At 45.1% G+C, this 25,663-nt stretch overlaps 1 protein-coding gene across 1 annotated transcript in view; it reads left to right on the forward strand.

Annotated features, from left to right (window-relative positions):
• The window catches only part of SUCLG2 (succinate-CoA ligase GDP-forming subunit beta), a 138,290-nt gene that overhangs the window by 12,753 nt on the left and 99,874 nt on the right, over positions 1–25,663 (forward strand). Inside the window, exon 2 of the mRNA XM_061572672.1 lies at positions 7,395–7,542. Coding sequence (XP_061428656.1) covers positions 7,395–7,542 — 148 coding nt within the window. The remainder of the gene's footprint in view (positions 1–7,394; positions 7,543–25,663) is intronic.

Raw genomic sequence — 25,663 nt, forward strand, 5'->3', positions numbered from 1 at the left:
GAGCCAGACGAGCAGGCACAGAGTGCTTTTGGAAAACTGCACTGAATGATGAAACGTAACGTGCCAATGTTGCCTAAAATAGAACATGTTTAACCAGTGTATATTTGCTCGATATGACCCAATGTCTTCGAAACATGGACGTTTATAAGGAACGTGGAAGAAAATTTTTAAATGTGTGCAAAGAAGCGTGGAACGGTGTACGCTTGGTAATCTAGTGATGGACAACAAAATAATACGTGGATCGGAGAACAAATGTGATTATAGACATCATATTGACTCTAGAGTTGAAGCTTTCGTGACTGCAAGGATTCATATTCTTAGGTTTTTTCGGTAAAGTCACGTAGGTAAAAAATTAAAATTAATAAAAGTAAAATAAAAATAAAATAAAAATCACAACATTTCGGAGGCAACACAAGCTTCCGTCTTCAGGTCTATCGTGCTGTGACGGTTCCACCTGAAGACAGAAGCTTGTGTCGCCTCCGAAACGTCGGGATTTTTATTTTATTTTTATTTTACTTGTATTAATTTAAATTTTTTACCTACGTGACTTTACCGAAAAAACCTAAGAATATCATATTGACTTTTAAAGTAAAAGTGGATTTGGGTAGCGTATGTCGCTAGAAGGGATGATGGGCATCACTTGGGAGAAACAATCGTCTTTGGCAGCCAAATGAAGGAATAGAGAGGACGACATCCATAGGGGAGATGGAGCGATGAATTGAGGTCGTGTGCAGGCGTAATGAAATTGCTTTGAGTTTAGTTAACACCTTATAATAATCCTTCATTTTTGTTTACGTGGAGAGATGGATATGTGGAGGAGACATAGCCTTTCCTTATTTTGTTATTTATATTATCCACAACGATGCAAATTATTATTTTGAGACACCTTATATAAGCCTATTAAAACATTCTTACTCTGTACGATTTATTAAATATTTCACTTTAATCTGAAAGCATGTGAAGTATTTTTTTTTGTTTCCCCATTTAATAATTATTATATTTATAGAGCACTTTTCATCACGGGTCTCGGAGCGCTGTACGAAAAGTAGCAGTCGCCCCGAATAAAAAAAATAACTCCCCTAACTAAAAACGAGGAAATTGCAAGATAATAAAATTAATGCTACAAAGCCATCTGCTAAATCAGCTAAAAGTTGAATACAATGGAGTTGTTTAAGTTCTATGATAATTAAAGCAATCGGGTTTGACTGTAGGTCTTCAAGGAATACAAATAAATGTTTGTCTGATGTTTGCATGTGCTTAACCAGCTTTAGCATTCACAACAAAGCCCTGGATCCCCCCCCCTCCCCCGCAGTGTCGCAATTTAAAATCAATCCGGGGATTACATGTAATCTTCATTAACTATTCTGGATACGGTGGTACTATTTTTTTTATTTTACAGTACTTAACTCACAATCAGGGATGCTGTGAGCTCAAATCCTGGGTAGAGGTCATCTCAGCTCCTTAATCCGTCTGGGGCGAATACAATTAGTGTCACTCTGCAAGCGGAGTCGCCGGTGGCCCGTCCTATCGTAGACACCTGGGCTTGCCTAGGCATGGTAATATGGACATTTTTTAGAACCACGGTTTCCAAGGATGGGACCGAAGAATGAGAGAGAAATACTCGATGCACATTTCAGCGGGAAGGCACTTTAGCATCCTTAACTGCTTAGTTTCCATTTTGCCCAAGATTGGCTTTGCCAATTTATCGCACCCATAACCCTGTATGGATGAAGCCCTTTCACCTCTGACTGCAACAAAACCCATAATTGTATCCCAGCTTTGAGAATATATATTTTTTTGCGATTTAACATTCATTTATAGCGCAGCGTGCAAGAAGGTACACTACCGAATATGAATAGGAGGCAATATGAAAGACCAAATACAATGCAGGAGGAGTGGTGGCGCAGTGGTTAGCACGTTGCGCTGATGAGCCAAGTGACCTGAACTTGATTCAAGGCCACAGCTAACATCAGTTGTGAGCCCTGTGTGAACTAGTTCTGGGCCCACCTTCACCAGCCAGTGCTGACCAGCGTGGTGAAGTATGGTCAATGCATTCCTCCATGACTGACATGGCGTGAGAAGGCCTTCATCCATCAGTGGACTTAAAAAAGGGCTGCGATTGTAAAGAGTACTTTTATTTATGCAATGCAATTTTTATCTATGTTGTGTCTAAATGCATCTGCATGTCAAGACCCAAGCATTCGGCCTGTGATGTCATCTTCCCGAGGCCGGTCTCGAACATGCACTAGTGCACTGTTCGTTGTAAGAGTTAGGGATTACATTTTCTTCATCTCATCATTCGACACCAGCTGGGCAGTGGTGGTTATGGCCAGGAAACCAGCACTGCTGTAGGCAGCGAGGGTCGGTGGATATCACACAGATGTCGTAAAATTCCCTTTCCATGGGCGTCGAGGTGCCATACCCTTGGTCGCCAAAAAAAGGCATTGCAGCAAGTGCTGCCGTGCCCGGTTGGGCTGTTCCGGGTTGGGCTGTTCCATGCCGGATCTGCTTCCACGTGATTCCCATCTCGTGCCGTTGTTTTGACAAGGCCCGGTTCCCACGTGGCTCTCCTGGTCTAAGCCGCACGACGCGGCTCTGTAAACCTACCTGACCTCAGCCCTCGCCTTGCGCACGCCCAGGTCATCGCTGTCCCTCCAGAGCGGGATGAGGTTTATATCTTGACGTGGTTAGTCCCCTGTGATTCATTGATTTTTTTTCTTTTTCCCCTCCCTTCTCTCAAGGCTTTTATCTAACGCTCAGCCTCGTCGTCGCGAGCCTTTTGATGCTTGCGGAACTCAGTCATGCAAGTGCTGGGTGATTCAGAATGAGAATCTCTTGAGACTTCAAACACGCACTTAAGTTTGTGTTTATTTCATTTTCTGTAGCTCTGTGCCAGTGTCAGAAACAATTGAGGAGTAAACTGGGATGTTGTTGGTATAGATGTTGGTAGCAGTGAGGTGAGAAAGAAAGGAGAGAACTCCTTACATCTGAAGACTGGCAAACTGTTCTGTCATAAGGGGGAGAGTTGACAGTAATTAATGTAATTATGGAGAAGTGGGATTCATTTTAGATTTGAAGTTTTCATGACTGCAAGGACCCATACTCTTTGGTTCGTTCGGTAAAGTCACGTAGGTGAAAAAAATAAATAAATAAATAAATAAATTCCATCAAGACGTTTCGATTGCAACACAAGCAATCATCATCAGGTGTGACAACCACAGCAATATTTTTTTTACTGAATTAGGATAGAATTAGGATAGATGCTGTAGTTAAGGGGTAAGTCCGAGAGGGCGGTGTGGGGGAGGGAATAAGGGGAGGGGCATCGTTGCTTGTGCGCTAGGGACTGGGACGTGAGACTGGGCAGTGGGGGGGGGCTAGAAGTAAGAGGATGCGGTGGAGGTGCGCGGGGGGGGGCAAAGTACCGCCAACGATTGCAGCCAAAAGCAGATGATGGCGCTCAAAACATTATTTTTGTTTTGAGTGACTTTACCGAAAGAACCAAAGAGTAAGGAGTGGGATTCTTAGTCTCTTTGCAGGAATTAGACAACATTCTTATGGTTCAAGAGTTCATCAGATAGACTCGCATTGCTTACAACTAACAAACACTGCAAGTTCAAGGTCATTCATGTACATGCTCCACAACAACAACAGCAAGCCACGATGATGAATTATATGAAATGTACAAGAGGAGCTTACCCAACTAGTCGTGTTCTCAAGTTTGGTCCAGTGATCAAGTCGGTTTGTACAACAACACGGAGATGCTTTGCAATGCAACAGACTTGATTGGTGAAAGCATTTGGATGGCGAGGTAATTTTTCCAATTGTATTGCTTTGTACCAATCGCAAACGTGTGCCGAAATCGCCTCCTCCACAAAGATTGACAAACGCTGACTGACGGTTGCTTGGGAAAGGAGGCCTCTTGAAAAAAACTCAGCCAATTGAGCTGTGTCTCTTCCTTGGCCATTCCCGAGTTTAAAGCGGTCCTGCTCTCTGAAGGGATTTGGCAGAGTAGGCGCTAATTCGCCCTGTGGATTGATTCACGGGGCACTTTTAGCGTGTGCGGTAATTACTGTTATATGCAGCAGGTTCGAACATAAACCTTCATTGTAGCATCCCGTGTTACGCAACATATGGAAATGTGCAATTGGCATTGTTATAAATGAAGCATTCTAAGCGCTTTGCAATTTAGGCTACATTGTTTTTATTAGAGGAATAACCAATAACCAGGGGGCTAATTAAGACAGTAACTTGGGTCTCATGTTCTATGCTAATAACCCAAAGTATATCACAACATTTAACTTCGCCTATTCCCAGTACTTGTTCTGGTAGTACATATAATAAACTTCCCCTATTCCCATTCGTATTATTTTTTATTCACTTTATTTTCATTTATTTTCATTATTTTATTGTTATTTTTTTTCTATCTGTGTCACTTTACCGATAGACCCCAACAATATGAATTCCTGCAGTCACGAAAGCTTTAAGTCAAGATTTCTTCTATTCCCGTTTGCACTGCCAATGCAAGTTAAGACTGCAATACAGTTAATTATGATAATATTTATAATTTCTCGCCCTTGCTGGATGAAGGCCTTTCCAAACAATGTCTTTAATTGGGATCGTTTTGCCATACTGCACCACAATGGCCAGTGCTGGTGGGTTCGTTGGAAGCTGTTCAGATATTAGTCGCCGCTCATGATAGCCGTGGCTGGGTATCAAACTCTGGTCACTGTATTCATATTCTTAGGTTTTTTCGGTAAAGTCACGTAGGTAAAACAGTAAAATTAATAAAAGTAAAATAAAATAAAAATCACGACGTTTCGGAAGCAACACAAGCTTCCGTCTTCAGGTGGAACCGTCACAGCCCGACAGCTGTATCAAGTAAATGAGAGATTACAGGAGATACCACTCCGTATATATAATGGTTGAGGGGGGAAGGGCCAGGGATGGCCCACTTTTTATTATTATGGTAAGGTGCGGTTTGAGACTATGAATAGACTGCATAACAAAAGACTGAGCCTTTATTATGGAGAGGTTCGGTTTGCGACTACTGTGTTCATTGTGTTCATGGCGCGGTGCGCTAACTGCTGTGCCACCGCTCAACTCCGCAGTTAATTCTACCTAATGAAGTCGAGACTTCGAATCAAAGAGTAGTTAAATAAGAGCTGACCTCTGTGGATTACTCAACAGTAGGGGACATCGTAAAAAAACGTGGCTTTGTGTGCTGCCTGGACAAATCGAATTGTGTTCTTGTTCCTTTGATGTTCGGCTTGTGTACTTTGTATCACTCGATCAATCCTCCACTTGGTTTTCTTTGCAGGGAGGTGAGGTCCTGTTGAGACGCCAACACTCGTGGCTCTAGACACTGATCCCCGTAGGTGCACGCTGACCACAGCTGGAGTGCTGTGAACAAACAAGCCCCCCCCCCCCTCCCCCCCCCCCCGAGCCTCCACCGTAATATTCCGTGCACCTTGCGCTGGCTAGGGCTACCACCTACTTGAAGTATTAAACAAACAGGGTTATAGCATGTAGGGAATAAGGATATCTCATGATACCGGAACAGGGGAGAACTACACGCGAAGGCATTTGTCTTGAGTGATGGATTCTTATGCAGCTGACAAAAACCGGGATTTGTTCGTGTCTTGGGGAGAACGGATTTCTCAGGAAAGCAGCTATCTCAACAAGAGGACAATCCTGGGAAATCGAGGACAGGTGGCAAGCCCCAGCGCTGGCTGTGTATGTTAGTGACCCGCGTGTTTGTCCTGCCATAAAGCGTAACGACCGTGACTCATTTTTTTCTTCCCACCCCCATCGCCACTCAACAACATTTTAAAAAGGTTGCTTAAAGTTTAAACGAAGACAAAAATATGGAATCACGGTTGGGCATCACAGGGATGTGAAGACCGAGTCGGAAACAGTTTAATTTATAGACGAGTGGGTTTGCAGGAGCTGTAAACAATCGGCTACGTCTTAATTACGCGGTAATCAACGCGACGCAGACGCTGATTGCAAGAGTCAACCCTCTGCGTAAAACTCGCGTTACAAGGCTTTAATGTACAATGAAACATTGTACATGTGTGGTCAATAAACTTCTGAATGAAAGCCTCCTCACAACATTACCATCAAATAAAATAAATGAAAACAACTAAGTTAAATCACGACGTTTCGGGCGCAACACAAGCGTCCGTCATCAGGTGGGGACAATGTAGCGAAATAACTCTCGCTGGTGTATGCCGAAGGGATGGTTGTGACGAGGGATTATATACCTGGGTGGGGGGGGGGGTATACACCAGCGATAGTTCTCTCGCTGTGGTTGTCCTCAGCTGATGACGAACGCTTGTGTTGCGCCCGAAACGTCGTGATTTCATTTAGTTGTTTTCATTTATTTTATTAGATTTTTTACCTAAGTGACTTGACCGAAAAAACCAAAGAGTATGAATCCTTGCAGTCACGAAAGGTTCAAATCTAGAACGTTATCATCGCTCGTGATCCTGCGACGTCACGATCCACGTCGCTCCTTCCTCTACACGTGACGAGATCATTCCTCCCGAAGTGGTCGCTGTCTTGGGAATGTTCTCTCATTTGGTTACTACACCATCACCAGTCTCTTCTATCTGTTATCATCCCTCCTAGCGACGTGTCCCACCAAATTCCACTGACTTTTCTTAATTAATTATTACGTATTTACATTTTTTCGCGCTCATTCTCTGGTACACGAGTAACCCCGTTTTGCCTCTCAAGTGTATTTAGTGAACGTGCATCTCTGCAGTCGTTGAAATATTTCAGCTTTTGTTCCGTTTCATTTTGTCCAGTGTCCGTGCTTTTGCGACGTGAGCTATATTAGCCATATCAAGTCGATAGGTTTTATTGAACCGGGTGAGAACTCAAGGGACCAGGATAGTCTCCTTTGCTTTGAGTGACGGGAGTTGGTCTGGATGTGTGTAGTGACCTACGGTGGCCATGTGTGTGTATGGGGAGCGGTCGCACTGCGACTACGAACCTCGATACCCGAGTTCGAATCCCACTCATGATCAACAACAGTGGCGAATATTGGAAGCGGTTCTGGGCCTCCCCTCGGTTGACTCGGCCTTAATCATTACCTGGTGTGGTTTGCATGTATGTATGTTGAACTTCTTTCGCACCGTTCATAGCCAACGTGCCAACCGGAGGTGGTATGGTAAACATCAGCACTGATGCGGCAAAGGTGGCCAGGTGAGGTATTTGCCACACCACCCCCTCGTGCGGAGTGCCGGTCTTCATAGGTGCTTGCTAACAGCACATTCTGTCAAAGGCTATATGGGGGGGATCTGTGTCTTTGTGCACGTGTGTTTAAATGTCCGTGCGTGTGCGCTGTTTGTCCCCCCCCCCCCGTTGCCTCCCGTGGTGCTGCGTCGCAGGCCGCGCTACCTGCCGCGCTCTCCGTGCGATGGCTCAACCTGCAAGAGTACCAGAGCAAGAAGCTCATGGCCGAATACGGGGTCACGGTCCAGCGCTTCGACGTCGCCGGCTCGGCTGAGGAGGCCCTGGACGTCGCCAAAAAACTCAGTGAGCGAGCGAACGGCCCCGGGGGATGCCGGCGGGGACCGGGGGGGGGGGGGGGGGGTGACCGCCTTCTGTGTCTTCTCGTATACATACAAATATGACTTGGTCCATCGGCCAAGTCATTTTCAGACAAATCTTAACAAGCTGATGATGAGATTCATGATGAAGTTTGTAATGGGTTAGAGCGTAAATGTTAATGTGTCGTACACCCACCTCTATCCGACACGGCCAATTATTAAGGTGTGTCGTGAACAAAATGTGGCAATTTTTGTTACTACTTCAGCACCACAGGTTGTGTGTTGGAGAGCAAACCCACAACATTTACAATTTAGTACAACGTTTCGCTGGTGATTACAACAACCAGCTTCATCGGGCGATTGCCAGAATAGTGAAAATGTCTTCCTTTTTCCGGTCTTAAATTATGGTTCTGGCGATGTTATCATTGATCTAACCCAAAATACTTTGTCATGAATAATATTGGTTCCGAAAGCCTTTGTGTTAAAGCTGATGAGAACCATAAAGCCAACTGGTGCCGAGTTTGCGTGCTTTTACAAATGCTTCTGGATAGAATTGGTTTTGAAAGCCAATTGGCCGATGGACTAACATTATTGTATATGTGGAGACACAGAACCGAGTTTTGGTTTTGTATGTTGTTGATGCACTATGACAACAGCTAGGCGGCTTCGGTGGAAGTAGAGTAAGCAGCTCGAATCCTGGTTGAAAAATGTTTTTATAAAATTCAGATATCACTGAGCGCCGCCGAATTTTTCCGTGGCAGGAAATTGGACGAACGTTTCCAGGTCCATAGCCAAAATGTGCTAACCATACCTGCCACTACAGCACCCAAACAAGGATATGACATTTATTCCTAGCTAAACAAACATCCATTTATACTGGTAGGAACCTTCTGGTTACACCAGCCCACAGGGGATTATTGTGTCCGTCGTGCAGGAAGGGGCTGGGTTGGGAGGGAGTGGCTGGGTGGGGAGGGGCTGGGTCGGGAGTGGCTGGGTGGGGACGGTGGGGAGGGGCTGGGTGGGGAGGGTGGAATACACCACGCCGCCGTTGACCCTGACCATTGACCGAGCAACCCAACGTTCCTACCAGCTCCCTCCGCAGGAATGTGTTCTTAAAATGTGGCTGTTCATGCAATCTGGTTCATCCCCGATAGGAGATTTTAATGTCGTGCACACCAAGCACTTAGGATGTATATCAGTCTGGTACACAGCTGAAAATTTGCGCTGCTGTTCAGTTCTGTGGGTGTCTCTTCCGGGACCTTCCCTTGGTATTCTGCGAGCAGGGCAACTGTTTTGCTGTGCGACTTGACCCTGTTAGAACAATTGCTGTGCAATTGGGTGGTAAAGGATGTTCGTGAAAGGAAATCCCAGTGCATTTTCCATGGCAAAAATATGTGAAAGTAAATGCAGGCGCGTCGTTAACACGCTGCAACATTTACTCTTGTAATTTGCTGTAATGATTCTAGTCTTGTTTTTGTGGGCACTAATTAGTTATGTATTTTCTTCAATGTGTATCCCGTTCATATAGCATTTGGATAGTGTTAATTAAACCGTTGATCTGTTTCGGTTAAAATAGCCGTTGACCGTCATTAATTATTTTGGAAGAAGATGGAAAACAATGTCACCAATATATGACAAAAAATGTAATCAAAACAAATCGAACATCTACCCCATTTCACTTGTTTATGGTCTCATATTCTCATTTTCTGTTTGCTGACATTTATGGTCAACATTAGGAAAGTGGTGGCTGGTTGGCTCAGCGGTCAAAACGCTGAGCCCGGCTTCGCTGGGATTTTGGGTACAAGTTTGGCAGCTGCCAGTGATCCTATTTGGTCTTTCAGGTTCGGTGAGTTGATGGTCAAATTCCCGTTGACCAATGGATTCACAAAAAAAATACTCGACTCGTTCATCAATAACACCGTGGCCTTAAAATAAAACGTGTATAATGGACTACGTTTTGGGATAATGGCCCCTCGTAGCATATAAATGGGCCATTGCCCGAAACGTTGCCTATTTATATATTGTTCACATGAAGGCCACAGTGTTATTGACGGACGTGTTGAGTTTCGTCCATTTATTGCATATTCTATATCGCATCTGTTACCCGTCTACCAATTGCAGTTGCTGCCCCCACAGTAGCTATTCGGGAGTGAACCAATAAAGGTAATGAAATGATTGACGGTTTGGCTAGCACGTCAATTATCCACGTTAAGGCCGTTTCGTTAAACGTGTGTGGCGGTAGCCTCTTTACATTAGAGATGAGCCGTACGAGTGTGGGGGGAACTGGCGGAGCGATGGGGTGGAGGGGGCAACAGGAGCCGCGTGCAACGTCGCGAGGAAGTACAGAATGCCAATCAATCAGAATCCGTATTTTATACTGGAGGAATCCGATGAGCTAAAATGCTCTTTTTCACAGATGTCCAGTCGGGGCAGGTCAGAACGTTCCAACAACAAACAGTACTAAAACACACGACAGGGGTGCACAGTTTTGGAAAGGTAAACAAATCGCTTTAAAAGATTTATGCAAATAAAACAACCATTTTTTATATCATACCAGGTGAAGCCCACTGAGCTATTGGCTTATTTTTCAGAAGCGACCTGGCTACAAATGATAGAGTTCAACGAATTGGCTTATCACGCGAAAATTTCCAGCAGCAAAATAAGGTAGACGCATATTTCTAAATGTGGAGGGGAAAAACCGGAGGACCCAGAGGAAAATGAAAATCAAAAGACAATCTCAAGAAGAAGCGCTCCGAATTCTGTCACTTGAAGCGGTCGACCTTCAAAGTCCTCTACGATGGTCCACAGCGCAACGAGCCGTGGTTTTTGTGTTTCTTAACTCGTTTACATTACTGCGTCCCAACAATCTCCCCCCTTTACAATCGTGTGCTCTCCTCAGCCTTATTTCCCCTGGCTCTTAAAAACTTCGCAGCCAAAGGATATGGTGGGATTCTCGTTTTAGAGTGCAGCTTCTGCCGTTGACTGAGGACTGTGTTATGGTTCGTGTACTGCATTTTAGGTGAAGTGCGCGCTTAAATGTCAGTGGAGGCTCGCGAGTCGACAAAGTAAGACTCCAAATGGGAGTTGCTGAACGCGGTCTTTAATTTGTTAACCTGTAAACTTTATTATGAGATGGATAAAAGGGACATTTACTGTGAAGCAAAGTGGATGGGCTAGAGCAGGGTTCGTCGCTCGAAGGAGGTGACCGCTTGTGCTCCAGATTAATGGCAGAGTGGTAGCTGAAGGAACCAGCAACGCTTGAGGGAGGGAGCATCATCCAGCGGGGAGATGGAGCGATGAAATTGGCTGGTGTGAAAGAGCTGGCTGGAGTGTTACGCCGCAGGTCTGTCGGAGATCGTCCTCGCTTGGGGAGCAGGTTTCTGTAGGAGGCCTTCGTTCAACAGTGTGGATAGGTCATGACTATTGCTGATGATGATGGTGAATTTTGGGCAGTCAGGAGGAGGCATTTGTATATGGTATGCAGAGGTTTGATATGAGGGCATGAAGCATGTTTAGTGGAAGAGGTGGCACCTCCGATTAGCACGGTTGGCTTTGTACGGTGCGAAAGAAGTTCAACATTGATACGTCAGAGCACCAAGCCGGCAACTCTGAAATGCTCGGTTCGAGTCTCGGCTGCTGCCAGTGATTAAAGCAGCTTCGCAAGTGAAATTGAAGGTTTTCGACTCGGTCGCAAGACTGCACAAATAAGACCCATTGCATTAATTTGAGGCTTTTATATCTCATTTGTCCTTTTCCAGCCCCGGGACTGTAAGATGTCAGTTTGACCGACGTGCGACGAGCGATTTGCCTCGGGGCGTTGTAAGAGCTGTACCCCCTCGTGCGGATAAGGAGAGGCTTATTGATGTGACGATTAGAAGTAGGGCTGCGATGGCCTCATCTGAGAAGCATTCTCTAACACATGGTGATACACTGCAAGCTGCAGAGCTCCTAATGGAAATGGTTTTTCTCATCATGTAATGCTGATATAACTCGTGGAATATTATTGTAAAATAAGGATTATAAGGGGTAAACGCTGTGTGCCCTGATGTTAGAGTGGGATTTCCAGAAATGACAATGGCAATCCTGTACTGCTTATATAAATATATAAAGTACCGTATAGAGAAAGCGTTTTGTAAAGCCAGCTCAGTGTGTTATTACCATGTCATTGGGACAGATCAAAATAGATTAGCGAGAGAGACTTATGCTCAAACAAATAGAGATGAATGGTGGGAGACATTGACCTGGGCGCGGGTGGGCTGATTCCATCTGAAATGACCCGGGGAAGAGAGACTTGGCTATCAGGATCCCGGTGATTTAGTTGTGGATGATAAAGGATGGAGGAATTTAATCAGTGTTCGGTAAATGATGAAGTCTTAAGCGTTAATGGAAACTGTTCATTTAGTGAGGGCTATATGGAGAGATAGCAGTGCAAATATAGGGAGGTAATTTTTTGTGCATTTTTTTTGCCCCACCCCAGACTGCCGAAAAGGCAATTTTTGGGTCTTGGAGAATCCGCGAATGATTAATAATAAGTGACCATGTGTCTTCGGAGAGCTAATGCTATCCAAATGTTAGCATCTCCGATTATGGTTTTTTAAATGTTGGCATTAACCTGATGTAAAGTCTTGATGCTAATATTTGTTCATATCGCAAATGAGTACATGAGAGGTAGACCTTTTTTTACTTTTAGTTCACCAAAGCCTGATTGTCAAGCCCGATTTGGCATGTAGGCCACGGAAGGCACCAACCCATCCGCATATCTGTACACCCAACAATTCTGTAGTAAGCCAGATCATGAACGTTCTATATGCATGAGTGTATATGGTGTTCTAGATTACGTTTTGATTTGATCTGTGCCTCGATGTTAACAGCACACAGTGAGACTTTTAAGAGGTTGAGAAAATGAAATTAAAGTGGTGTAAATCTTAGCCGTAAAACATGTCTCCATATGCATATTAATTAAGTGAGAAGCATTGTACACATTATATGGAATTTATCTTTATTAAAACCATTAAAACTGACGGTTGTATTTAATTTACACAGCATTGCAATTCAACTATAAAGGAATACAAATTAAATACCGCCTCATGTATGAGTCACGAGTTATGAAATGTATATTTTTATTCAGACCATTTGTTAATTCAGAAAGCAATTTAATATTTCACCAGTTTGAAAGGTGTTAAAACAAGGGACGCGTGATGCTTTCCAAATATGTAAAACAAATGTTCGCACGATCAGTGCACTCCATAATTGCATTCAGTTCTCCTAATGGCAGCGTCGTGCAGATATTGATAATGGCATGTAAGATAAAATCACAGGATTAATTAATTAGTCGATTGTCAGTGTTGGCTAATTCTATTGCATTACCAATAATTCAGCATTAAAGTAATTTAATAGAGTAACACAGCAGGTCTTTATGTGGAGTGACAATATTATTACTTTCCTGCAAGATTTCGAACTTTTTTTTTAAGACCTTTTTTTTTTTTTTACTCCCGAAGGCTCTCTATTTTAATTAACAAAGTTGGTAATAAAAAAAACACACACACCTGATGGCCTGGTTGTGTTGTGGGCTTATAGAGCAGTCATTCGGTGTGGTTGGGAGTTTGTCGTCAATTCAGAATTAATTCCTCTCTGTTTTCAAGTAAAATTGCTAGCATCGACAAGGTGCAGTGGCACCTTTTACTGTCCAGATTCACTCGGCCCTTAAACGATTGCAATGATGATAGAAAAGCAGCAACACCTTGTGTATCCAGCAATGAGTGGGAGTCTTAGAAGGCCACTGTCTCATTGCTTTAGAACTCGCTGTGGATGGCATATGAATTAATGTATTCATATACACGTACAGGCTTTTGTTGGCTGATAACACCTTCATATTTAGAGGCCTGCAGAGCTTCAGCACAATTTTTGTGAGCGCTGGGTCACTGCCTGGCTGCCTTCCAGCTCATATGAGGTTCCTCAGTGATTGTGAGATTTCATTTAAATTTTAATTTGCATGAGTGGTGCTTTATAAAATTAAAGCATCGGCCAAGCTTAACCCTGCCTAGTTTCCGTTGAGAATCGGATGCATACAGGGCGTTTTTTTGCTTATTTGTAGGCAGTAGGCACTTGGTCATGAGCAACACGATTTTTGGGCTTTTTGCTTAAGGCCACGGTTTATTTATTTCCGCTATCGAGTAATATATCTCGTAGTGCGCTAGCATTGGAAAATGTATTGTCATTTTCAGCTGGAGGCAAGTGCTCGGCAATTAAAAAAAAATACATTCGCACGTCTTTCCATTTGTTAACCTGCCAACATCTCACTGGGGTTGCGGTAATTGTGGAGCAGGGGGGGGTTCTCATTTGTATGTGAACGCTGTCTGTAATGCACAGCAGTGAGGCTTGGCTCTGATGCACATCCTGCGTGATGTGGATCATAGCAATGTTGCATGGCCCCCCAACTCGCTGTATTTGGCCTGCGTGATTTATGCAGACTTGCAATTAAAATTATTTTGAGGTTGTCTTGGCCTACTCTTCCACATTGGCCAGACGTCTTCTGAGTACCCATATTTTACCCCACCACACATCGTGACCTGCCGATAAACTAACTTTTGTGTATCCATTTATACTCCTTGGTGAACAGAAATGGGGGTGTGGATATTCAAGAAACAGCCTCCTTTGTTTTAACTGCCATGCCGGGAGATGGGATCGAACCGGTAACATTGAGATTGGGAAGCCCAGTGTGTTCACCATTACAGCGTGGCAACATCTCCTGCGTTATTTAGTACGTGTGTTTAGAAGTAACTGCCAAATGTGCATTTTTACATTTGTTCGGAACAAGACTGAGTTCAATGTATGACCGCTAACTGGCGATTTTTAAGTATAAGAGCAGAGAGCACACGTATCCTTCATAGACTGGTCAGTGACCTTGCTGTCCTATCTCCAACCATCATCTCACTGGCATGCTGGAGGGTGGCTCTCACAAGTGATCTCTGTGCGATCCACCAATCGCATCCGCAAAACACGTGGTGCATTTTCACTCCCAACCTATGCGAGTAATTTTGAAAGCGCTAACAGTAACCATACTCACCAGATTATAAGACACGATTTTATTTTCCTCTTTAAAAAATAATAATAATTTAAAGCAAGCATTGTGGTGTGTTTTATAAACCAGTAGATGTATGTATGTATCACCATGTCTTGTATAGGTTTATTAACACCGGGCACAAGTTTGCGCTGCGCCTTACTTTCCAGGGCATCTCATAATCAGGCACATGCAATGAAACAATAAACAATGTGCCATTATATATATAAGTTTAGAGTAATATTGGAATATTTTTTTTATTCATAATGCACCCATAAAATGTACATTTTCACATTTTTTTGTTGTAATTTTCGCAAATTTGCCCAGTATGCTTAAGTGTTTTTATGCTTAAGCGTTTTAAACATCATTAAAACTAACTTTTTGTACATTAAATGTAAAGCACTATTTAACTTAAATTGTTTCTGGAGGGCTGGCTATGTTTGATCAATCATAAAACCCATTTGCTGGCGCTGCTACAATTAAAATGCTGGCTGGGATCGACCCTCTTGGCATCCCCTTGGCTTTCCCTCCTTCCCCACTTTCTCACTGGCATACTAACTTTTGTTTTACTTTACCAGATAAGCGACTTGGCCACAAATGATAGCCCAATGAAGTGGCTTATGATGTGGCAATTTACATCTGCCAAATACTCTAAGCGCATGTTTCTAAAATGTTGGAGGGAAAAACCAGAGGACCCGGAGAAAAATCCAAGCCATTACGGGGAGCGAGACGAGTCGAGACGAGGGAGTGCACAAGAAGTTTGGCAGCGGTGATGTTGATGAGGGGGCGAATTTTCCTGATGTTTCAAAGATGGAAGCGGCAACGTGCGAGTGGTGTGATGGCGATGTGGGAAGTGAAGGAAAATGAGGAATCAAAGGTGACGCCAAGAATTTGGACGGAAGCGATCGGAGTTAGTTTGAGCGGGGGGGAAAGATATGGAGGGGGGTTGTAGGAGGAGAACGGGAGGTGGGAAAGTAGAGCACGGTGAAGTCACGTAGAAGGGAAGTAATAAAATAATAAAAATAAAACATAATAAAACAATTCTCACGACGTTTCGGCCACAACGCAAGCAGCCGTCCTCAGGTGAAAAACCAGGTCCGTCGAGGCGACAGAGTCTGAATGAAACAGCACACGAGCTTGGAGCATATATTATATATATGCTCCAAGAAAGAACCAAGAAGATGAATCCCTGCAGTCACGAAAGCTTTAAATCGAAAAATAGAGCACGGTGGTTATAGAAGGGTTGAGGGAAAGGTAATTTTGTGTCATCAATGCTTGGATGGCCATTAGGCAGGATCAGATGTGGTCGGAAAGGTCGGGGGTGAGAGCCTTGAAGGAAAATAATATTTGAGTGTCGTCGGCAAATAGATGATACGAGAGATTGAAAGAAGGATGGGCGCGAGGGGGGACGTTGTAGCAGGAGAATAGGAGAGGACCAGGTACAGAACTCTGGGGGGTGCCGGCCGTGACGGGGGAGGGCGAGGAAGAATCGCGGTTAAAAGAGACTGTGGATGATCGAGAAGTGAGGTAAGAGCGGAGCCAATTAAGTCACGTACCAGAGATACCGAGGTTAGATGGAGTGGATAAGAGGACGGGGTGATCAAGGGCGTCGAAAGCCGCTGGACAAGTCGAGCGAAATTAGGACAGATGAGAGGCCCGAGTGACGTGGGATAGCCAAGTGGTTGTGCACGTGGAGGGAGAGCGGTTTCGGTGGAATGGAGCGGATGGAAACCAGACTGGCGGAGGGGATGAAGAAAGTGTGAAGAGACGTAGGGAGTGAGTCGATTGTGAACTAGGCGTTGAAGGAGATTGGATGAGTCGGAAAGCCAGGAAATAGGGCGGTAATGTGCAGCGATGGAATGATCTAAAAAAGGTTTTTTGAGAATGGGTAGAATGATGGCTGTTTTGAAGGAGTTAGCGAAGATGCCAGATGAGAGGGAAGAGTTGAAGAGAGCTAGGAGGAATGGGAGGATAGTGGGGATGACAGATGAGAGCAAGGAGGGGGCGGTAGGGGATCAAGGGAGGAAAATGTCGGGGGAATTTTGGAGACCAAGTTTGACAGCTCCATGAGTGACACACGGGATAAGATAAAGTAGGTGAAGAATTGGAGGAGGGAGGAGAGGGGCAGGTCGGTATGGTGCTGGCAGGAAGGGAGGTAGTGGGAATGGTAGAACGAATTTGAGAGATCTTCTCCAATGAATATTTGGAGAAGACTAATGAGTAGGGGGCAGAAGAAGAAATAGCAGTTGAGGATGGTGAAGGATGTGGCAGTGTTTAAGGTAGAAAATAGCAGAGCAGAGTGCGCGGAAAGGGAAGAAATGAGCGATAGAAACTAGGATTGGCGAGCGGCCTCCATTGCGGAATTGAAATTGGAAAGTACGGAAATGTATGTCGAGTGGGAATCGGTCGTGGGTAGGGTCTTTCAGGTTTGCTCGGCTTAGCGTACGAGGCGACGTTGAATCTTTAGCCCAGGTGTTAGCCGAGGCCTAGGAGGATGATTAGGAGGGGTGAAAGGCAGCAGAGAGGGGCAAGATCGTCTAATGAGTAGGATAGTTTTGGAATGTAGGATGGACGATGCTTCGTCTGGGTGGAGGTAGGAGAAATCCGATAGGGGCGGTAGGTTAGTGGAAACTAGGGAATCAAGTGAAGAGCGATCAATGGAGCATGGTGGCCCCAGACAGGCGAGGCCATGGCGATGTCACAGTTCGGCGACGGCGTCGCCCTATGTGGTCGGTGGAGCGGGCTGGCAGCCGTGCGGGACGGCGAGGCAGCCACGCTCGCGCGCCAGGCACGGGGTGGCTGGGCAGGCTGGGCCCCGACGACTGTGCAGCACCATGAAGGGGCCACCCAACGCGGTCGCCAGAGCTGGTCGTCCGGTGCACAGAACAGCGAGTAGAGGAGGTCCACGTCCCTGGCTCGGAAGTCCTGGGTAGGCAAAGCCCCAGCGACGTTGCGGCTCGGTGGTTTGGCCGCCCGACATGGTCGGCGGAGCGGGCCAACAGCCGCACAGGGCGCCACGGCCCTGTGCAGGCGAGGCCGCAGCGGCGTTGTGGCCCAGTTGTGTAGCCGCCCGATGTGGACGCTGGAGCCGGCCGACAGTCACACGGAGTAGTGCACAGCCACAACCAATGAGCAAACCCCAACACATTCACGAACAACATCGTGGCACCAAAAGAAAAAAAAATGCAGCGGGTGACATTTTGCGCAATGGCGCTACCCCATGACGCATCTGACCTTTTCACATATCTAGCTATATACCTCAATCTCCAGTGAGTCAGATGTGCGATGTCCCTCTGTATTTTACCAGGTCTCTGCTAGAAACAACATGTTTTGCTTGGGAAGTAATCTATTACAACATTGTTTTGAATGTTTTTCCATTACAATGTATTAATCACTTTGATAACTGTTTCCCGATCGTACGCTTGCACCTTGCATAATAAAATGTAGCGGATCAGAAATAAAAAATGAGTCTCATTACCGCTGATGTAGATTTTCCCAATTGTACAGTATATCTACGTGAAATGTTTCCGGGTCATTCCGTGTGTTGTTCGGCACGATGTCCGATGTTTCGCACCACACGCTGACAGTCTCAGTTCCCCCAGAAGAAGCTCGTGGAACGTCGGAGAGCTCAGTCGAATCTGTTAGATTTAACCTTTGTTCATGACTCTGGACGCTGAATTAAACCGTTGAGGCAGGAAAAGAGAATGAATGGCAGAAGCAGCGCTGACGCCAGTTATGTTGCCTCCGTGTCGATATGAATGCAGGCAGGAGGGCTGTAATAGTTTCACAAGTAGAGGATTAAACATTAGAAAAATATGGTCGGGTATGTGACCTGAGACTAGACGATACAACGTTCTATATTCATTAGACGACGGGGGATGTGTTTAGGGGCGGCGAATGTATAATTAAAAGGTCGTGCCTAATCGCGCCATTAAAAGGCAAGCTTTTTAAAAGGACGTTTCACGTGTTTGTTTATTCTTGCAGACGACCACTGCTTTGTGAGAGCAAATACGGTTCCTAATGGGTAGTTATTGTGCGCTGTGTTATGTTTATAAATCTGTAAATTATGCACATTTATATGATATTTAAAACAATATTTGTCCCACAGAAAAGGCAGAATTACCAAATACGAGTTCAAAATTTGACAACGACGACAACAACAAACGACGACCCAACCATTGGCACTCGTCCATATGGGTTTGTAGCAGTGGCACAGTAGGGATGGTGACAACAATGTGCCACCAACCAAGCCTGGAGCAAACCCAATTGCTTGTCTGGTCGCAGCTCCCAGTTTCCTGGCACTCGGCAGTCCCTGGTTCGCTGCGCACGCCCGGCCGCCAGGCCGACGTTGGTGACGGATTCTTAAGGACTTACCCCCCCTCCCCTCCGCCCTTTCCTAGGGCTCCTCCGCGCATTGCCTTCCAGTATCCCGTTTTTGCAATTAAAATTTTCGTACGTTGTGAATGCGTTCTCGGAACGAAGGGAGAAATCTGGCAACCCGAGTTTGAATTTCCGGTCACAGCGATCATGAGTAGTGAGCGATAACTGAACCGACCATTTTACATACAAAGATCCCCCGTGTAGCCTTAACAGACTGTAGGGGCAAGTGCTGTTAGCGAGCACCTATGAAGGCCGCAACGGTACACGAGGGGGTGGGTGGCCAGTACCACGTCCGACTGCCTTTGTCTCCCCAGTGGCGATGTTTACACACCATACCAGGTACTTGTTTAAGGCTGAGTCGACCTAGGGGAGGCCCAGAACCGGTTCAGATAATCGTCACTGGTATTGGCCGTGAACGGGAATCGAACCCGGGTTGTTGGGTTCATAGCGCAGCGCGCTAATCGCTACACTGCCGGGTAAGAGCCACTGTCCTTTCTAGCTTTTTTCAGAGGCAACCCGACTTCTCTCTGCCCACCCTCTCACCACTCCCCCCCCCCATATCCCACACTGCTCCCTTCAATGTATTATGGCCTAAAGTTATCCAGCAATTTCCTGTATAGCTGTCTTCCATTTCACCCTAAGTTAATAGAACATTCATTACTTTACGGCACTCCTGTAAGTAGCACGGACAAAACCGCAGTGCTGTCACACTTGAGTTGCGGCAGCACGTGTGATATTCGATGTAATTCTTCCAATATGTAATGGGATTTCCTGTTCGAAACGTGACATTTCTCCACTCCACCACCCTGTTTCTTAGAACCATGTCACCATGTGTGCACGTTCTCAGTGTGGGTTTTTTTGCTTCAAAAGTTTGCCTCGGTAACAAGGAAAAATGAAGGAGCGCTGCGTTGGTGAGATGTTGACTACCTCACGCGGTATGCAGGAGGTCGTGGGCTCGATCCCGACCCTGGTGCCTGTATAGTTAAAGTTTGCATGTTCTCCCCGTGTTCACGTGGATTTTTCTCCGTGTCCTCCGGTCTTTTCTTCCACATTTAGAAACATGCATTTCGAGCATTTGGCTGCTATAAATGTTCCACGTGATAAGCCACTTCGTTGAGATTTAATTTGTGGCCAGGTCATTTATGAAAAAGAGCTACATCGCTCAGTGGGCCTTACCTGTTAAAATACCAAAAATTGTTGAAACTGCGTTAAACGCCTGGAGAGCGATGAAATCAGCCGGTGGTGCAGGTGCTTGGTGGATCGTGCCGTGATCCAGCATTGGATCGACCATGGCTGATTACGATGATGCAATGTAGACGTATTTGTTGTCCGTGCAAACGCTCGCTTGGAGACATCGAACAACAGACACATATACCCCGATGTATATTATTTGGCAATGCTGTGCTGTGATCTTGTAAAAATGCAGTACCCCATTTGACAGCTGCCAGCTCTTATGCACAGGGGTGAAGGATAATTTATTTCTTTGTGGTGCCCTTAATTTGTTTGTTGTCATCGACATTTAATTGGCAAATTATTTTACCATTTTAATCGAAATTATTTCAGAGACCCATTTAGTTGTCTGATTGAAGATGCCTAACAATGCATGTGATGTGTCCTGCGTATTGGAGCATATTTGTGCAAATGGATGTATATATCATGAGGGCTCCTTTGCCAGTAGCAAAATATAATAATAGCTTTTTCCCCTTTTTCCTGGCAACAAAACTGAAACCTTTTTACAAGGAATCATGTCTGCATTAACCACAATACCTGCTGTCACAATGCAAACAAAAAAAACGCGCTCTGATAATGTATGCATTGTCCTTGAAATTGATTGGTCCACACCAGAGACAGCTTTTTTTAGAGCCTAGTCTCATATGGTGCCAAAAGGCGCACAACTCAAAGACAACGCACTATCAGAGTAATGAGGGCTCTGTCTTTGAGTTGTGCGCCTTTTGGCGTCATCTGGTCGAACACCATGTGAGACTAGGCTCTAAGGAAAGCTGTCTCTGGTGTGGACCAATCAATTTCAAGGACAATGCATACATTATCAGAACGTGTTTTTTGTTTGCATTCTGACCGCAGGTATTGTGGTTAATGCAGACATGATTCCTCGTTAAAAAGTTTCGGTTTTGTTGCCAGAAGAAAGGGGAAAAAACCTATTATTGGATGTATATAGATAGATGCACAGTGGGTTTATGATCGTATGCACAATTAATTTTTATTGTTTCCCGTTTATATTTCCAAGTAAGACGCTCGTTGAGTCTCCGGACATTTTTTTCCAGGAGGGGGCCTACTTTTTGGATGTTTGGCCAATTCCATTAAAGGGGCCTTCGTGAGGGAGGAAGCCACACGAGGGGGCAACATTGACACAAACCCACTTGCTGTGATATCATCTCCTGGCCACTCGACAGCCCAATGAATTTGGGATTTTCACAAGTCTGTGTGAGCCACCATCCCACACGTATGAGTGGGGGGGGGGAAATATTCAAGGCTTCGCTCTGAAATTCAAGAATCTGTTTCTGCGCCGCATCCCAAGCCTGCAACGCCCAGTATTCTGAGCTCCTTACATCTGAGTAGGAATTAAGCTCAGCTCTGCTTTAGCCTCCAATGTACATGGTAGTCGGAGAATATTCAGGGTTATTTTGCTGGCATGTCAATCTTTATTTAATGTCCTGCGGATGTCGACATTCATGCCTGCGTGTTTTGTGCTTGCAGTAGGATGACCATTAAGGTACCCCCGTTTTCATCCAGTTGCAACTAATGATCAAACGTCTCATCGTAATAGTGTACCTTTGATGCTTATTTCACATCCTCTCTTGATAAATACGGCATAAGGGTCCCTACGTTTCCTGGGGATTCTCAAATTCCTCTTCTCGCATGTGCCAATCTTTCCACGATTTACCAATAATTTTTCATTTATATGTAAATAAGGTAAACGATATGTTGCACGCATCTGGTTATTTATAAGCGCGGAGAGTTGGGCCATCGGAAGGCGAGAGTGCTGCAGCTTGAGTCGCCAAATAGCCCCGCGATTCGAACCGTGCTGCCCTTTTTAAATCCTTTATATTAAGTTCGCTTGCTTGCGTGCTTGCGTGCTTACGACCGTGCAAATCTTTCGATCGTTTTTTAACCCACTTCCCGTGATCCAATCGAGCTGACATTTTCCACACAGACTCGTTGTGCATGACAATTAATTTTCGTGAACAAAAAATTTCCTAAATTTTACACTGTTTAGGGAATTTTTTAAAAATATTTAATTACCAATTGCTTAATGCTGGCAGACAATCATCTGACACATAGGTGGCAGCCATCTCAAGCCAGAGGACGAGAGAACTCTAGCCGCCACGTATATAAAGGATTTAGAGTGAAAAACTTTGTTTTTACGGGTTAATTTTTTTATTTTTGGGAGTGAATTGCCCAAATGTAACATTTTCTTGCTCCGGTGATGTTAAGCGTCCCATGACATTTTGCGAAAAGAGTTAGGTTATCGTGCACGTGGGTCATTTCTCTTGAGACAACAACAATGAACGAAGTTCCTCCTTCGATGTAAAACGAGGTAAGGTGATACCTTGCTTTTGAGATGTCCGTGTCGATCATCCATGGGCAGACTTGACCCCTGCCTTGGGAATAGATAATTTCCACCACTGTCTCGGCGCTGCCTACCCATTGCTCGTCCCTGGAGCAAATGAACATTCTGACGGGATTTCGAGAATGGGCGATAGTAAATAATCAAGCATTTAATTCGGTTAAAACTCTCCCGTTCGTAACAATTGGCGCTTCAGCTTGAAAAGTAACACGTGGACAATTACTCGGCCATCACAAGGGCAAATGTTGCACTCTTGGCTGGTGAACACTTTGCAACGTGCGGCTCAAAATCGCGCCGTTTGCTTTTTATTTCTTCCCCGTATGGTCAGGTGTCCGTTACCATCGCAACGCATTCGGACTTGTCGGCACTTTGACGCCATTGCACTGCGGAGATGGCGGCGCCGAATGGGTCGACATTTTTCCCACCGTTGCGCAAGTTGAAGTTGGAATCGTACAGATTTCGCCCTCGGCTTTGTCATTGCGTTTGATGGCGGCGGCAATCTGTTCAAGAGCTCGATGCCAATGTCATGGTCTGCTGGCCACGACGAGACTGCTTCACGAGTTGGCGTTCGTGGAGTTTTGCGGTTCCTCCTCCGTTGAAGGAGCGCAGACTACAGTGGTCTGCTATATTGTCCACGATTTGATCCGCAGCACAATGCCCTGAAGTTACAATAATGCAGGACATGGGGTACAATTGGTTGATATTTGAATAAAATAATCTATATAAAAGGGAAATTTGTGAATGTGTGTCTCTTCGAAACGTTTAGCATACTGCCTGACATGCAACAAACTTGAAATTTAGCAAGTGGGTAGCTTCCAAACTGTACACAATGCAAAAAGTATAAAAATAGACTTTGGTAATTTGGGGGGGACGCAATAATGCATACATTTTGCACGGCAATTGAGCGGTGACGTCACATCTGTGATGTCACCCGCATGCGACAGCGATACGCAGTGTGCCTGCAGACGTCACACATCCCCCCCCCCACCCTCCGCGTAGGCCGTGTATTAATCCAAGACGAATCCAAGTCCCGGGCGAAGCCGGGTCGTAAAGCAAGTTCTAATATAAATAGTATAAGTGACTCATAAGTTCTCACAGATGCTCAGGTCACCTTCTGTGAGCATTACCACTGGCATAAAACACATCTCATAATCATCAACCATGTTTCGATTTAAAGCTTTCGTGACTGCAGGGATTCATCTTCTTGGTTCTTTCGGTAAAGTCACGTAGAAGGAAAATAATAAAAATAAAACATTGTATAATGTGTTATTCTTATTATTAAATTATTTTCCTTCTACGTGACTTTACCGAAAGAACCAAGAACATCAACCATGTTCTCTCCACTTCTGGATGAAGGCCTCCCTCAATCACCGGCATCTCTCGTGGTCTTTACGATTTAAAAAATAGCACGTGACTCCCGTGCACGGGCTGATCTAATTGCTGCTTCTCCACAGGGGATGCCATCTCACGTGCGTTCACTCATCCCCTCCCCCTTGTTCACCCCCCCCCCCCCCTGAGTAGCCTCCACCACCGGCTCGTTTTCCATCCCGAACAGTGCTATGTTCATCTTCTTGGTTCTTTCGGTAAAGTCACGTAGAAGGGAAGTAATAAAATAATAAAAATAAAACATAATAAAACAATTCTCACGACGTTTCGGCCACAACGCAAGCAGCCGTCCTCAGGTGAAAACCAGGTCCGTCGAGGCGACAGAGTCTGAATGAAACAGCACACGAGCTTGGAGCATATATATAAGCTGGGCGCATTGACAAAGAAATTAGCATATCAAAAGGAATTTAGCATATTTATGGGAAATGCAGGAATGTGATTAGTACTGCATATGCATGTGCATTATGCAGGATTAACAGCATCAAAGGGAGCTGCAGTTACTGCTGCTGCAGCAGTTGCTGCTGCTGCTGCAGTTTCTGCTGCTGCTGCAGTTGCTGCTGCTGCTGCAGTTGCTGCCGCTGCTGCACTTGCTGCTGCTGCTGCACTTGCTGCTGCTGCTGCACTTGCTGCTGCTGCTGCAGTTGCTGCCTTATCCATTTTAATATAACACTATGTATTATTCTACCCACCCTAATGTGTATCATACTGCTATATGTTTACTGTACAATTACGACACCATACATTACTCTGCACACTGCACCATGCCAGTGAGTGGAACGCGGTCTGAAAGTCACCGTAAACGTGAACACAATCAGTTAAGATCCGAAATGGTTTATTACGTCCTTCCAATGATTGCTAAGCCAGAATCCATCTTCTCGGTTGAAATTGTCTCTGTGTTTGTATATGTGGATCGCCTCATGAACGAATCTCTCATGATAGCCAGATGGCTTGCAGAGAACCTCTGTCTTGGAGAAGTCAATGTCATGTGAGCCCACTGAATTGTAACAGTGATCTGCCACGGCTGAGGTGTTTGTCCTACCGTGTTTCAGGTCTGCCTTATGTTCACGGATGCGGTCTGAGACATGTCGTTTGGTTTCTCCAATGTAACTGCTACCACAGAGGCAACTTAGTTTGTAGATGCCAGGGTACTGTATGTCTGGAACCACATCTTTTACAGACGGGACCAGATCACGGATTTTATGTACTGTGTTGAATCGGACCTGGATCTTGTGTTTAATCAGGATTTTGGAGATCTTTTTTTTTTTTGTGACCCCAGCAATGTAGGGTAAGGTGATGGTCTTGAAAGGCTCCTCAACAGGATCCTTCTTGATGGTTGGCGTGATGGCTTTGCGGATTGTGTAGTCGGAGTAACCATTAGCCTTAAGAGCTTGGCGTACGTGTTTGAGTTCACTGGAAATGTGTTCATGGTCGGAGATGCATTGGGCTCTATGATATAGAGTCTTGATGAGGGAATTCTTCTGGGATGGATGGTGGTGGGAATCCGGTTTTAGATAAGCATCCGTGTGGGTGGCTTTCCTGTAGACAGAGTGGCTCATTGAACCATCAGGTCTCCTTTTGATTAGGACATCCAAAAAGGGTAGCTTGCCATCATTTTCGACTTCCATGGTGAATCTGATGGCTGGGTGTATGGAATTGATGTGGTCGAGAAATTGGTCTAGAGCAGGCCGGCCATGT

This window comes from Lethenteron reissneri, chromosome 51 (genome assembly GCF_015708825.2).
Source record: "Lethenteron reissneri isolate LAM-NWPU_2019-01 chromosome 51, ASM1570882v1, whole genome shotgun sequence".
NCBI classification, from domain to species: domain Eukaryota; kingdom Metazoa; phylum Chordata; class Hyperoartia; order Petromyzontiformes; family Petromyzontidae; genus Lethenteron; species Lethenteron reissneri.